General features: G+C 32.6%; 1 protein-coding gene across 2 annotated transcripts in view; it reads left to right on the plus strand.

Moving 5' to 3' along the window:
- LOC143245369 (uncharacterized) overlaps nucleotides 1-10,289 on the plus strand; it is a 67,092-nt gene extending 56,803 nt beyond the window's left edge. For both annotated transcript variants that reach the window (XM_076491628.1, XM_076491629.1), the window contains 3 exons: nucleotides 5,733-5,935; nucleotides 8,679-8,884; nucleotides 10,157-10,289. In XM_076491628.1, coding sequence (XP_076347743.1) covers nucleotides 5,733-5,935; nucleotides 8,679-8,884; nucleotides 10,157-10,222 — 475 coding nt within the window. In that variant the 3' untranslated portion in view covers nucleotides 10,223-10,289. The remainder of the gene's footprint in view (nucleotides 1-5,732; nucleotides 5,936-8,678; nucleotides 8,885-10,156) is intronic.
- The last annotated feature ends 3,580 nt before the right edge of the window (nucleotides 10,290-13,869 follow it).

Consider the following 13,869-nt stretch of genomic DNA (forward strand, 5'->3'; position numbering starts at 1 on the left):
CTCACCCTTTCAGTCGTGGGGACATTGTAATGTGATGGTCAATCCTACTATTCATTGGTAAAAGAGTAGCACAAGTTGACCTCGAGCCTTACACAAGTAAATTAGGGATGACTTTGCAGATAGCTCTCATGCACTTTTTCGCAAAATTTAAAACAAACAAACAAGTAAAACTGGGGTGTTTTTTTCTCAATCAACTGTCAATGAAACTAACCCTACTTTTTATACTAATAGTATTAGTGCAATAAATAATTTTTATATCATTAAATAACTTATCAAAACACAATTATAACATGCAAAAATGAAACAGATGGAACCACATTGTTAAGATTGCATTTCTTCCTCCATCTACATTAATTTAAAAAAAAATTGTAAAACAAAATTAAAAAACGCTGGCTAAGATATGTAAATAGTACCGAGATGGGTGGAAGGTTTGTGATAAAAAGGAGATATTTTGGTAAATTCACTTCTTCTGAGCTATTTGCTGTGTATAATACACAATATGTTTGAAATATAAATATAGGTTTGTGTGAACATAAAGTTGTTTTCATAATTTTAACTAAATGTCATTCCCATACTAAGATATGCACTGAAGAATTTTATTGGAGACCACTAATGCAATATCTGCTTCTTGATATATGTTTGTTTTTTGTAATTAAGCACAAAGCTACACATTGGGTTATTCTATAACGCTGCGCCACTGGGGAACATTAAAGGAAGAAAGTATTTGTTTCTTTCTTGAATTTCTAATAAGATCTGTTTCTTCACTCCTGTACTACTTATGGTTTAGTTCATGTCGTTTTTCAGTAATATAGTCAATGTAGTATTCTGTTGGTTATCACTACATATTTGTAAACACATCATTCTAATATTTGTTGTTTTTGTGCTTTGTAGGTATTGAGCACAATGTTAAATGTATAAGCTCGTATCAGGGCGAGTAAAAGAAGTGTAGGAATAGTCTCCTCAGCATGATACTACAAGTTATTTATATTAAGTAATATTTACCAGTCTGTTACATCTGTAATTCCAGTCAAACAGAATCTTTATCATAATCTGTGTTATTTTGGTGTTTATCTTCTGTCCTAGATAAGTTGATGATAATGGCATCCATAGAATGTTTTCTTCACAAATCATAATGTAATGATATGGTTTTGTATTCAACTAAAGTTAATTATCTGTTAATACAAATTACCTTAGTGTTGAAAATTTATTTTCATTTAGGTTTTTACTTTTCACTGTTATTTTCATAAATTATATCATTTAATTATATAAATTAATATTTACTAAAGATGAATTAGAAGAATTATGAAAAGCAGAAGGACTTCAAATGTTCAAAACAACTTGCGAGGGTGAATTGAGATGTGGTGGATCATAGAAAGAGAATAAACAGTTTTCGATCAGTAATATTTAAACTAAAACACTTTCAGTAACTTAAAGTATATTTGGTTAGGGTTTTAAAGTTAAATATTACCTGCAAAGTGTAAATGTAAATTGACAAATAATGTTGCTACCGAGAAAAACCAAAATGTTTAAAATAGTGTCCCAACAGTTTAGAACAGAAAAGGAAAATTTATCGTTATTTGATTACTCTGCAGAACAAAGTATTTGTTTCTTGAACATTGGTGGGTTTTCCTTATAGATTTTTGACTGCTGATCACGAAAATCACATCCACATTTGTTCATCACGTACAGTTTTATCGAAATCTTCAGTTTTATCATGTTTTTTCTTATATTTGTGTCCACAAATTTTCGCTTCTGTAAGAGTTTTGTGCTGTCTGGGCATGTCCAGGCATGAAATCAGGCCAGGTTGGAAGCTGTTCTGTGGAAATATGCAGCCCGGCCAGGCCAGAGCCAGCTTGACACTGTCTCAGCAGGCTATAAAAGTGGTTTGCATACACAAATGCTGCTCATTGGATTAATATAGACCATATAGTGTGCACGTATTGTTTCAGAATATAGCATTGCCTCAGTAGCACTGTAACAAGTAAGTTAGATGTTTTACAGGACGATTGGTGTCGGTCAATATGACTCGTCAATGTCGTAACAGCCGTGATACATTCTGCTATATTTGTGGCGAGTATACGCTTGTTCGTCAGAGACGCTCAATGACTGCTCTTGTGAAGAAAGTATATCATCTGTACTTCGGCTGTAAAAATTGGTGATCAAGAGCAGGAATGGGCATCTCACATTTGTTGTGCAACATGTGCTGTTTGTCTGAGAGTTTGGCTCAGAGGCACTCGAAAGACAATGCAGTTTGCTGTCCCGATGATATGGCGAGAACAGAAAGACCATGTGACGGACTGTTACTTCTGTTTTACTGACGTGTCTGGTTTCCCTGCCAAAAACAACAAGTCAATTGAATACCCTAATCTGCCTTCAGCAATGAGACCCGTGCCACATGCTTTGGGTTGTGACCATGACCCGCAAGAGTGGCGTATCCTTATTGATTCATCAATGTTAAGCCTTAACAGTATCTATATGTTGTATAACAAACTGTGATGTAATTAAGATATGTGATGTAATTAAGATGTGTATGTAGGTGTTGTCTAACAAACTGTGATTAAGATGTGTATTAACAAACTGTGTGTATTAAGTATGTGTTGTCTAACAAACTGTGATGTAATTAAGATGTGTATGTAGGTGTTGTCTAACAAACTGTGATGTAATTAAGATGTGTATGTAGGTGTTGTATAACCAACTGCGAACAATGTAGATGTTGTCCTGTGATGTAATTAAGATGTGTATGTAGGTGTTGTGTAACAAACTGTGATGTAATTAAGATGTGTATGTAGGTGTTGTCTAACAAACTGATGTAATTAAGATGTGTATGTAGGTGTTGTCTAACAAACTGTGATGTAATTAAGATGTTGTCTAACAAACTGTGATGTAATTAAGATATGTACGAAGGTGTTGTATAACCAACTGCGATGCAATTAACATGTGTATGTAGATGTTGTCTAACAAACTGTGATGTAATTAAGATGTGTATGTAGGTGTTGTCTAACAAACTGTGATGTTGTGTGTATAATGTAATTAAGATATGTACCCAACTGCGATGCAATTAACATGTGTATGTAGATGTTGTCTAACAAACTGTGATGTAATTAAGATGTGTATGTAGGTGTTGTCTAACAAACTGTGATGTAATTAAGATGTGTATGTAGGTGTTGTCTAACAAACTGTGATGTAATTAAGGTAGGTGTTGTCTAACAAACTGTGATGTAATTAAGATGTGTATGTAGGTGTTGTCTAACAAACTGTGATGTAATTAAGATGTGTATGTAGGTGTTGTCTAACAAACTGTGATGTAATTAAGATGTGTATGTAGGTGTTGTCTAACAAACTGTGATGTAATTAAGATATGTACGAAGGTGTTGTATAACCAACTGCGATGCAATTAACATGTGTATGTAGGTGTTGTCTAACAAACTGTGATGTAATTAAGATGTGTATGTAGGTGTTGTCTAACAAACTGTGATGTAATTAAGATGTGTATGTAGGTGTTGTCTAACAAACTGTGATGTAATTATCTAGTTAAAAAGTATACAAGTTTATAAATTCAATCCTCTTTAGGGTACTAACATAGAATTGACAGTTGTACTACCACTAGCTTATCAGTCATGCGACGATTGTTTAGAGGCATCTGTGCAGTACAGCATGATACTTTAATTAATATCAAGTAAAGTTAAAGAACATGTGCATCAAAGGTAAGACAAGAAGCAGGTGTTTATGCAAAGGTTTTTCAACTTGGTATGAAGTTATGCTTGTGAGTTGTGCTGAGATAAAAGCCAACATGAAGTGTTGGGCAAATAATAACGTTAAAAGTTTGTGGGTGGCATGTATAAATATTCAAAATATTTAGGTTACCTAAGTTGGGATATACATTTTATATTATCCAAGAGAATTCTCGTAGCCCTTGTGTAGCTTTGTGCAAATTTCCAAACACACCAACTACTTATCCAAGAGGAGGTTGTGTACATCTAAGATATGTTGTATTTGTAAAAAAGAAAGGAATTACGTCTGAATTACGTACTTAAAATACGTTCACTGTTATGTTTGTGTTTAGTTAGGATATTACTTTAGTTACTGTAAGAAAAGGACAACCCTCAGACTCCTATGTAGTGGAAAATTAAACAATCAGTGTGGAAAACCAAATAAAACACATGAAAGTAACAATGGAAAGAGTGGTTATGATTAATGAAGTTAAACAAGAAAATTTAATTTTTTTTTTAATTTTGTGCAAAACTACATGAGGGCTATCTGTGCTTGCTGTCCCTAATTTATTAACGTAAGACTAGAGGTAAGGCACCTATTCATCACCACCCACTGCCAACTTTTGGGTTACTCTTTTACCAACGAATAGTGGGATTGACTGTCACACTATAATGCCCACACGGCCGAAAGGGCGAATATGTTTGGTGCGATGAGGATTGGAACCTGCGACTCTTAAATTACGAGTCGAACACCTTAATCCACCAGGCCAAGCCAAGCCACATTTAATTTAATGACTAGAGAGTCAAAATGTCATTATGTTTTGTCTGAGATTTCTATTCTCTTACATATTTGTTAAATATGTGATAAATTAATTCTTATACTCTTCATATTGAATATAAAAGGCTTGTTCTCTCTAATGTATCATGTTTTTGTTACTGTTTTAGTCATTGAACAATTTTAACCAGAAAGACAAGGTATTGGTTAATTAAAGTGATTGTTAACTAAATACAAATTGTTTGTTAGTGTATGCCCTCAAATTGTTCAATACTTTAGGATTAAGTATTGTTTACAATATGTTTGTAAGTTTATTATTCTATAAAGATGCTTTAATGAACTGTTCAGGAGCACTGAATAATTCATCTCATTAATGTTTAACATATTTTACTGAGAATTAAAGATACAATTGTGCCTCTAGTATTCAGTGCTTTAAGGATAGATTCCATTGTGGCAACATGGAATAATTACCAAAAATAAGAAAGAAAAATGAAATTTTCGAAAGCTAAAACATTGAAAAAGACACAAATGATAAATCTAAATTATAGGTGATGATTCTTCAAGAAATCAGTTGCTGAAAGAATTTTTAATCTGTGAAATAACCTTGTTATAAAACTACAGACAGGTTCGACAAAAACCCAATTCCTGAAAAGTATATAAACTAAACCTTGGGAATTAAAGAAACACCAGTGGGTAAAATCTTTATAAAATGTATACAAAATTGGTGTTTTCATTTTGAGTTTACTTCTGTATTACAGTTTTTACAGTAAGGAAGATATTTTTAAAATGTGTGATGTTTTGAACACTGATGTGGTCTTTCTAAAGTTTCATCATCAAGGTAGAAAAAGATCGTGAATCTCTAATGAATTTTTTAAAAATTTAATCATTGTACAAAGTGCTTTAGAATTTTAGTATTCAGAAGTAGATTAAGTGAATGTTGTTTATGATCTATATATTTTTTTCACTATTGTAAGAGTGGGTTAGAACATTATTCTGTATATTAGAGTAGAACTAACCTAGCATTTTCTTTCCAGTCAAATAAACAGGTGGTGATTTACATATGTAATCAGTTTATTTGTAATAAATAATGTATTTGTTGGAATTGTTTACAAACAAGTTATTTATTTAATGTTTAAACAGTTTAAAGTGTCATGGTATTTAAGAACTTAAATAAGTCAAACATGTTTGTATAATTATATATATTTTTATTGACATGTCAGTAATAAAATTCCACATTATTTTTATAGCTATAACTTCACTTTACTGGTGAAAAAGGACACAAGGTCAGCCTCCTCTAGCATCTTTGTGAAAATAATTGATGGAGATGATATTACACCTTTCACTCTGTTGGATAAAGGATATGTGAACAACTTAGTTGACTTAGATACTGATTTGAAACTATATTATCTACCAGATACTGCTAAGAGTAAATGTTCAAGACTTCCAGCTGGTAAGTTGTGAAACTGAACCAATCTTCACGAATACATCATTAATTTCATTTATATAATAGCAGTATTGGTTTTAATGTAGGAATATTGCAAATCCAATACCTTTGTAGCGTTTATCTACAAAACACGTGTAGGAGGAAAAGGAATGTTATTCACTTTGAAATTATGAGGACAATCAATTAATAATATTTAATTATTAAATATAAAAATATGTCATACCCTTTATTTCAAAACTTGTGCTGCCACCTATCCTTGCAGCTAGAATAAGGACTCTAGAACTTCCCTGCAGCTGACTTGATCAAAACATTATAACAAAATTGTGTGATTGTTGAATCTTTTAACAGGCACACTTTCAATCTTAACCCTGTGTCTATAGTCTGTAGTGAATGAATATGTTCATCCATAAACATAGTATTTTCAAACTACAAATCACGTTTTCTATGCCATGACATGCCATTTGTGTCCGCTCTGATTCTCGTAGTGATGCCAAACACTGTACTGCTATTTTACTTCACAGAAGAAGCACATCTGAGAGCATCCTGCTGTTTCATCTTTGTGTTTGAAATTCGTACTCAATGTTAAGAGATTCGACCTGTTGATTTCATTATAGATATAATTTTAAAACTTGTTTGTCAGATGTAAAACTGTTTAAGTGAGGAGAGTGTGTTTAGCATTTTGTTATTGTGAAGTAAACCTGTTCGTTTAACCCATGTTCCGTGTTGAAAGAGAAGAAATAAGACGGTATAGATTTTAGTGTAGAGACACTTCAAATCAAAACTGACTAGACACATAAATATTAAATTTAACATTCTGTACAGAACTGAAATCAAAATATTTACTTTAATAGTAATTACAACATGTATGACTTCTCGAAGATGTAAGAAACTTGTCATTTTATTATTAGAAGTTTAATATTTCAACATAGCAACTGATCATTTCATTTTGTGAACTTTAAGTGAACGATACTTTATTGAAATATTAGAATCAGCTAATCTAATTTTTTATAAACATCTTTTCAGATGTAATTTTGTCTTTGTAGTTTTGTTTTTCATCTAAATATTGGATCCTTGTTTAGTTTATGGCTATTTTGCTATTATTTAATACATATGTTCTTACTGATGAAGATTTACTGTCCTATTTTCTTTGCTTGGTTTTATTATGGCTAATATATTTGTCAGGTTACAAAAGTTCTGTATTCATTCTTTTTTGTCAAAGGTTATAAGGAAGTATTTTCTTTCTTCAAACTGTTATTATTAGAAAATTTAAGTTTTGTAATACAAGTTTTCACTTAATGAAATCTCTCATTGGTGAAAAATGTTGGAGAGTCTTTTAAATATTGCAAGGAAAAGTTAAAATAACACCATGGATCAAACAACAGTGTTTTATAACAATTTCAGAATTTTTGTTTGTATGCTGATTGTTAAGTTGATGATAAAATAAATTATTAATTCTTCCACCTGAATTGTTTGGAAACAAATTCATTCCCTTGCTAACCAAAACAGACAATGGGTTCTGTAGGACTTAATAATTTCATAATGTCAAAAATAATGTTACAATCGTTAAAAAGTATTTTCTACATAAATAAAGTCAAACATAGAAACTAAGTTTTCAAGAACCCTTTACTTGTAAGTTTACATTCTGATAAATTCATGTAGATAATTTTATTTTTTAAATTCTTTTTAAAGAGTTTTTTATGTGGTTTTTTTGATGAATTTTGTGATATGAACTTGAAATTGGAAAACAAAACATCAAATAACATGTTTTGGTTTGCAGTTTTGAAGAATTAACTTTAGTAACAATATTTATGAGGAAGTAATTAAAATATTTTCTCTACTCTAAGGATTGAGACAGTGTGACTCTTGTACTGATCAGTTAAAATATGAATGAGTGATTTGTATCCTTTAATTTTGGGAAACTAATGTAGGTGAAGTAAAATTAATGTTTCAAATACTATTGAAAACATATAAACAAATTTATTATGAAGTTCTAGTGAAAGAAAGCAGTATATGTTTAATTTAGAAGCTTAAGCCCATTCTTATTCCTATGATTTGTATACTGGGTATATAAATTACAAACAAAAGAATAGCTCATCAAATGTCAACTAAATATTTTATCAGGACACCTAGTATGTTATTCCATTATTTTGTACATAACCAAAGCAGTTAATTCAGGTGATATTATCAAGTGGTTGTTGATATCATGTAATTGTTAGTACGTACTTGTTGATGTAAAAGTAATTAAATATAGCCCTCATTTCCCAGTACAAACAGTAATGAAGCTAGGTTAAACCTTTGTTAATTGTTGTGCAGTGTGGTGATCATGACAAGATTAAATATATTCTGAAACAATCTAATTAACCTGTCGATGTCACAGTGATTATTTTAATTTACTTTTATTCATTGCAAGAATCTACGTAAGTTATAGTTATTTAACAATAGTATTTTAACAGTTACACATATTGAAGTTTAATTTTACTGTAATTTAAATAAAGTTTAATGGTGGACTCTTTGTTTTTAGTGTACAACTGTATGTCTGATATCATAGCCACACTATTGACTCAAAAGATATTCCCTAACTTTTCTATGTCGGATCTGGCTCCTAGATCTGGAAATATTTATTGAAGCTTGAATCAGAAACATTGTTTACAAATCTTTTATTTTATGATGTGTTTTATTTAATGACATACAAATTCTGTAAATTTGATTGTAAAAAATATGTACTTATTAAATTTGTTTTCTATTTTAGTAGGTTTCGATTGTATTTTTTTTAAGAAATGGAAACTTACATACAGCCCTGACAACTATGGAAATATATCTCATTTTAAACTCCTTGCTGATGAACTGTCAACTGGAGATTTTGGTGTTTTAAAGTATAGGGGAGAGGGAACTCTCGACATCTTTTATCTTTTTAATTTGACTTCGGCAGCTCCTCCATTCATTGGTATTTTAAAGGTTAGTATAAATTTATTCTTTTTATTGTATCAGTCATTTTCCAACTGTGCATTAGTAATTTAAGTTGAAATACGAAACATTGGGTTTGATAAGTAAATGAGAAAAATAACCCCAAATTTTGATGTTACTTAATCTGAGATGCAAAACTTTAACAGCAGGACTCGTATGGTTAAAGGAAATCTTCTTATTGAAATTTATTAGAATTGGAGCTGTGAAGATTGTTATTTCCTTTAGATTGAAATATCTTTCTGTATCAGCATTTATTTAATAAATTTACATCAAAATATTAATGTAACATAGTATAACGTATGAGAAAAACATTTTAAAACCACAACTTGTTTTCTAAGAAATCATTAATTCCCTTAATGACACATTTACTGCTCTTGATGTACATGTGAATTTAACAGTTGTTTACATGTGCTGATAAGGCACATGTACATCGTAAATAAATAATTAGAGATTAGAAGATTTAGTAGATTTATTATTATCTTATTGTCACATCAAAAACACTGATATTATAGTAAAACTCATCACTACTTGTCACTGAAGATGCCACGTTTTCCAACGTGTGTTAAAATCTCGTAAGGTTATTGCCTTCTCTAATGCCAACAACATATCAATCAATAACCATGTCATCTTGTAACAAACACAAAACTATCCTCATTGGACATTAGTCAGTGTTTTTGAAAACTTAAACTTGTGTCCCCAAATCTTATTTCTTAAGAATATAACATAGAGAAATAAAAAAACTTTCCTCAATCGATTTATAAGATAAGTTTACTTAACGTTTAAGATTCTGTCTTTCTCTTCTTTAATCAAAATATTATAGACTTTAAAATCTTAACATAACCTTTTAAGTGATTTTTGTAAAGAAATGATGTGCGGTCAACGTGCTTATAAACACATCGTAAAATCCTACAAATGCTGTTCTACTTGCTACAGAGTTGTGCCTCAATGAAAATTTGAGAGTGTACCACCACAGAGGAAGGTACAAATTTATATTAAATGTGTGATCCAAATTATAATAATCTGGTTGCATTATTTTGCACTTTCTTTACTTAGAAGGCCATTTTTGAAATTTGCTCTGCTAACTTGACTAACTTTGCTTCTCTGACAACCATTAATGTTCATAAAAGTCAAATCATTGACCATATAAGCTTTCCACTAATAGCAAAGATCCATAACTAATATCGGTGCTTTAATTCGTCTGGCAAATGTGTGATGATATACTAGAAATGTAAAGGAAGGATTGTGTAGGTGTTTTTCTTATAGCAAACCACATCAGGCTATCTGCTGAGTCCACCGAGAAGAATCAAACCCTTGATTTTAGCATTGTAAATCTGTAGACTTACTGCTGTATCAGCATGGATCAGAAGATTGTCTATCTGCTGTTGTGGTCAAAGTATTTTAATTTTAGTCTTTCTAGTTACTACCAAGAAATTAAGATTATGATATAGCTAAAACTGTGATTTCCTGCTATTTTTGAAGTTTCTTAGAAGAACTTGAATATATTTTCTTTAGTTTTTAAAACATTAGACATATTGCTTTAGAATATTATAAAATATGTTTCAGTAATAAAACTTATTTTTTCAAATACTTTCTTCATCAAAAATAAATTACCTATAAAGAAAAGTGGTACAACTATAGATAAATAATGTAAATGTGTGGTGAATCTGTGTTTAATATTCTGTTTGTGTATATTTTTTTAATTTGTCGGAATCGTATGGACGTAAAGTAAAGACCACCTTTGTTAAAGTTATTTTCAAATAAAATATTTTGTTTTGTGATATGATAAATAATTTTTAAATACTTTAGAGCAGAACAATATGTTGAGATTGTTCCATTTTGTTTCTTTAAAGTTACATATTCGTCTTTAGTGTACTCACAGAGTGATGTTCATATACTTTCACTTCTAATTAATATTAAAACAGTTTTTTCTTAACTTCAATTTAATCCCACTTTATTACAGTTGCATTGTTGTTTATACTTTTGATTATTGGTTGATTCTTCCTCATTAAGAATTCTGTAGTCCATATTGCCACTTCATGGATCAAATCTGTGACAAGTCAGGCCTCTTGTGTGGGCAACCCAGAAGAGAATTTATCTGGAACTATTTGTTGGGAGATTAAACATTACATAAATTATCCTCTGTCTTCAGATCTCACCTCACTTCTTCCTGAGCAAGATGAGCCTGTTCAGGCAGACAAAGACTTGGATCACGTATTTCCACCTACTCATTTTGAAATTCTTTTCCATTCCCTGCCTGAGAAGTTGGTTAGTCCTAATACAGTCTTTTTAGATGTTGTTTCTCAGATATGTGATGTTTTATCCATTTTCTCTATTTCCTGTGAACCATGTCCTTTCTTACTACATGAACACTCTTCCCTTTCCTATTTGGTTTTCCTCTCATGAGATGTTTGGATACATGTTGACCAATGTGCTTCACAAGTAAGTGACAGAATTAACATGCCTTGACCCCCATGAACTTTGGATCAAATTTCTTTTCCATGTCATTGTGCAGACTGCCTTTTCTGGATTAGCAGTTATGAGGGTTCATTTTCCATGTTTGGGGTGTAGCCCCTGAATGTGTCATAAGTATGATCCATTCCAAAATTTTCCCACTCTGTCTTATCTTGTCTATCTTTCCTCTGAGGCTTTCCACTGAAATACTGAAAGATTTTGTGGGACATTCTCTCCTTTCATTTTTCTTGTTGACTCTGGCTTTACATACATGGTTTCTTTGTTGTTGGGACTTTCTAGGTCGGGATATGACCTTAACTTGTGTCTGTTTACCATCGTTTCATCTCTGGGAGTTATATATGACCAAATTTCTGCAGAAATATGTCCTTTTACGTGATTCTTGAGTCTTTGAAATCACAAGTTGAATTAGCGCAACAACATATCACAATTTTCTAACATTTTTGCCTGTTTACCTCGGTCAGAGCCAAATATGGCACCTGTCACAGTTTTCCTTCCCTTCCTGACTCATAACTATCACTTCTTCTTAGAGTGCCTTATCTTGTTGCTGTCTTCAATGGCATACGACGTGTTGACAACAGTATCAATGTCCACTTAGTAAGTTGTGGTTTTGTAGGAGTGTGATTTGCTAATTTTTTTTCCATACTGGCATCCTTTTATCAAGCATAACTGGGTTTTATCTTAAAAATTCAGGATTTTATTTTTCCCCACCTCCTGTGTCTCATGTTTTTCTTCACTTCCTTCTGCTGCAGAATGCCATGACGAACCAGGATCTCTTGGAACTGGTTCAGGAAGTACTATCTCAGCAAGCCATACAAATTGCTCTACATTGTCCACCAAGTTATTATTCCAGACTCTTTGTTGTTCCCAAGAAAACTTGGAATTGAAGGCCCGTCATTGATTTGTGTCACCAGAATCACTTCATTAAGCTGTCCTGTTTCACCATGGAATCATTTCTCACCCTCTGGTGGGTATTTTCTCCAAGCTTATGAATGACCAAGATAGACGTTGTTAATGGTTATCTTCACATCCATATATCACCATAGTCTCGTCCATGTCTTTGATTTGACCATCACGGGGTGGTTTGTCAATTTCATGCTCCGGCCTTCAGGCTTGCTTCTATCCCTTATGTCTTTTGTTGCATGGTCAGAGCTTTTGTTTGCCATCCTCATAGTCTGGGGTTGTGATTCGACCATTATATGAATGACTGACTTCTTCTGGCTCATTCCAAACTGAAGATGGCTAGCCATATTCATCAAGTGGGCTGGTTAATCAAATTGAAGAGAGTGCCTAGCTTGGCCTGTCTTGCAGATGGGGATTCTCCACTGCAAACAAAGACTCTCTTAGGAATACCTGGGAGACTGCCAGACCATCCCTAAAGGGGTCCATGTAGCACAGGGAAACACGTTTGGTCTTGCTGTGGTTGTTTTCCTGTATCCAGTGGTGCAGTGCTAGAACAGAAGTGCCATACCACGTAATTGAGAATTTGTTCTCAGCAGGCACTGATGAGTGATGTGGGTAATAAGGATGATAAGGTGCCCAGCAAGGAAACCTTCTCGGAGGCAGTCTGCCTCTCGATTTCTTTTTCCTCAAGTTTGAGAGTGTTGTCACTTTGCTAGGAATTGATGGAAAATGACCTCGTTTACTTGTAGCTATGCAATTAGCAGAGTTTTTCCCACACAGGTTACATTGATGCATTTGCTACATACTTCAATCACAATTTACTCCTCTTTTGATCCCAGGTACTTTATCCTTGGGCTATGGCTATTTATTTTTTCAGCCAGGAATGGTCACGTAGATTTCTTTATGTTTACCTTCTTATCCAGTTACTTCATCAAGTGATCTCTCTCTCATCTACACCACTCTATGACGAGTCCTTCTGATTACTCCTTATTGGTCAACAACTTTTCCCTCCAGTACCTCTTCCTTTGTCTCCATGATTTCTTTATTATTTTTAGTGACCATGACTCAGGGATTCCTTATAGATGGACCTACTGTTGCTTGACTGGCAGAGTTTCTCACAGGCTATTAAATTCGGGGTCTTCAATCTCTTCACTCTGAGATTAGCAGACTCTCTGTCCTATGCCTTTTATTTTTTCAGTACTGTCAAGTTTTTGCTTCCCTTGTCCTTACCATGCTAATATATATTTTCCAGATTTTTCACCCTTCCCCAGATGGTCTGATGTTCCAGACTAGGATATTAATGTGATCCTTCATTTTCTCACTTTACTTCTGTTTGAACCACTTTCCTCACATTACATGTTTCACTCTTCATCTTATCTTGTGTACATCAACGGTCTGATTTGCTTACCATTGATGTATCATGTACACTTTACCACCATACCTGTCTTTTCTTTATCTGCTTTGATTCTTCCTTTCAAAGACCTCAGCAGCTAGAGAAGGTAACTTCTCCTTTCTGACTATTTCCATTACTTCTATATTTGTGGTGATGTGCCTGAGGATTTGGAATATTTTCTGAAGTCGGTGCACAAACACTATACCATTTC

This window comes from Tachypleus tridentatus, chromosome 2 (genome assembly GCF_004210375.1).
Source record: "Tachypleus tridentatus isolate NWPU-2018 chromosome 2, ASM421037v1, whole genome shotgun sequence".
Classification (NCBI taxonomy): domain Eukaryota; kingdom Metazoa; phylum Arthropoda; class Merostomata; order Xiphosura; family Limulidae; genus Tachypleus; species Tachypleus tridentatus.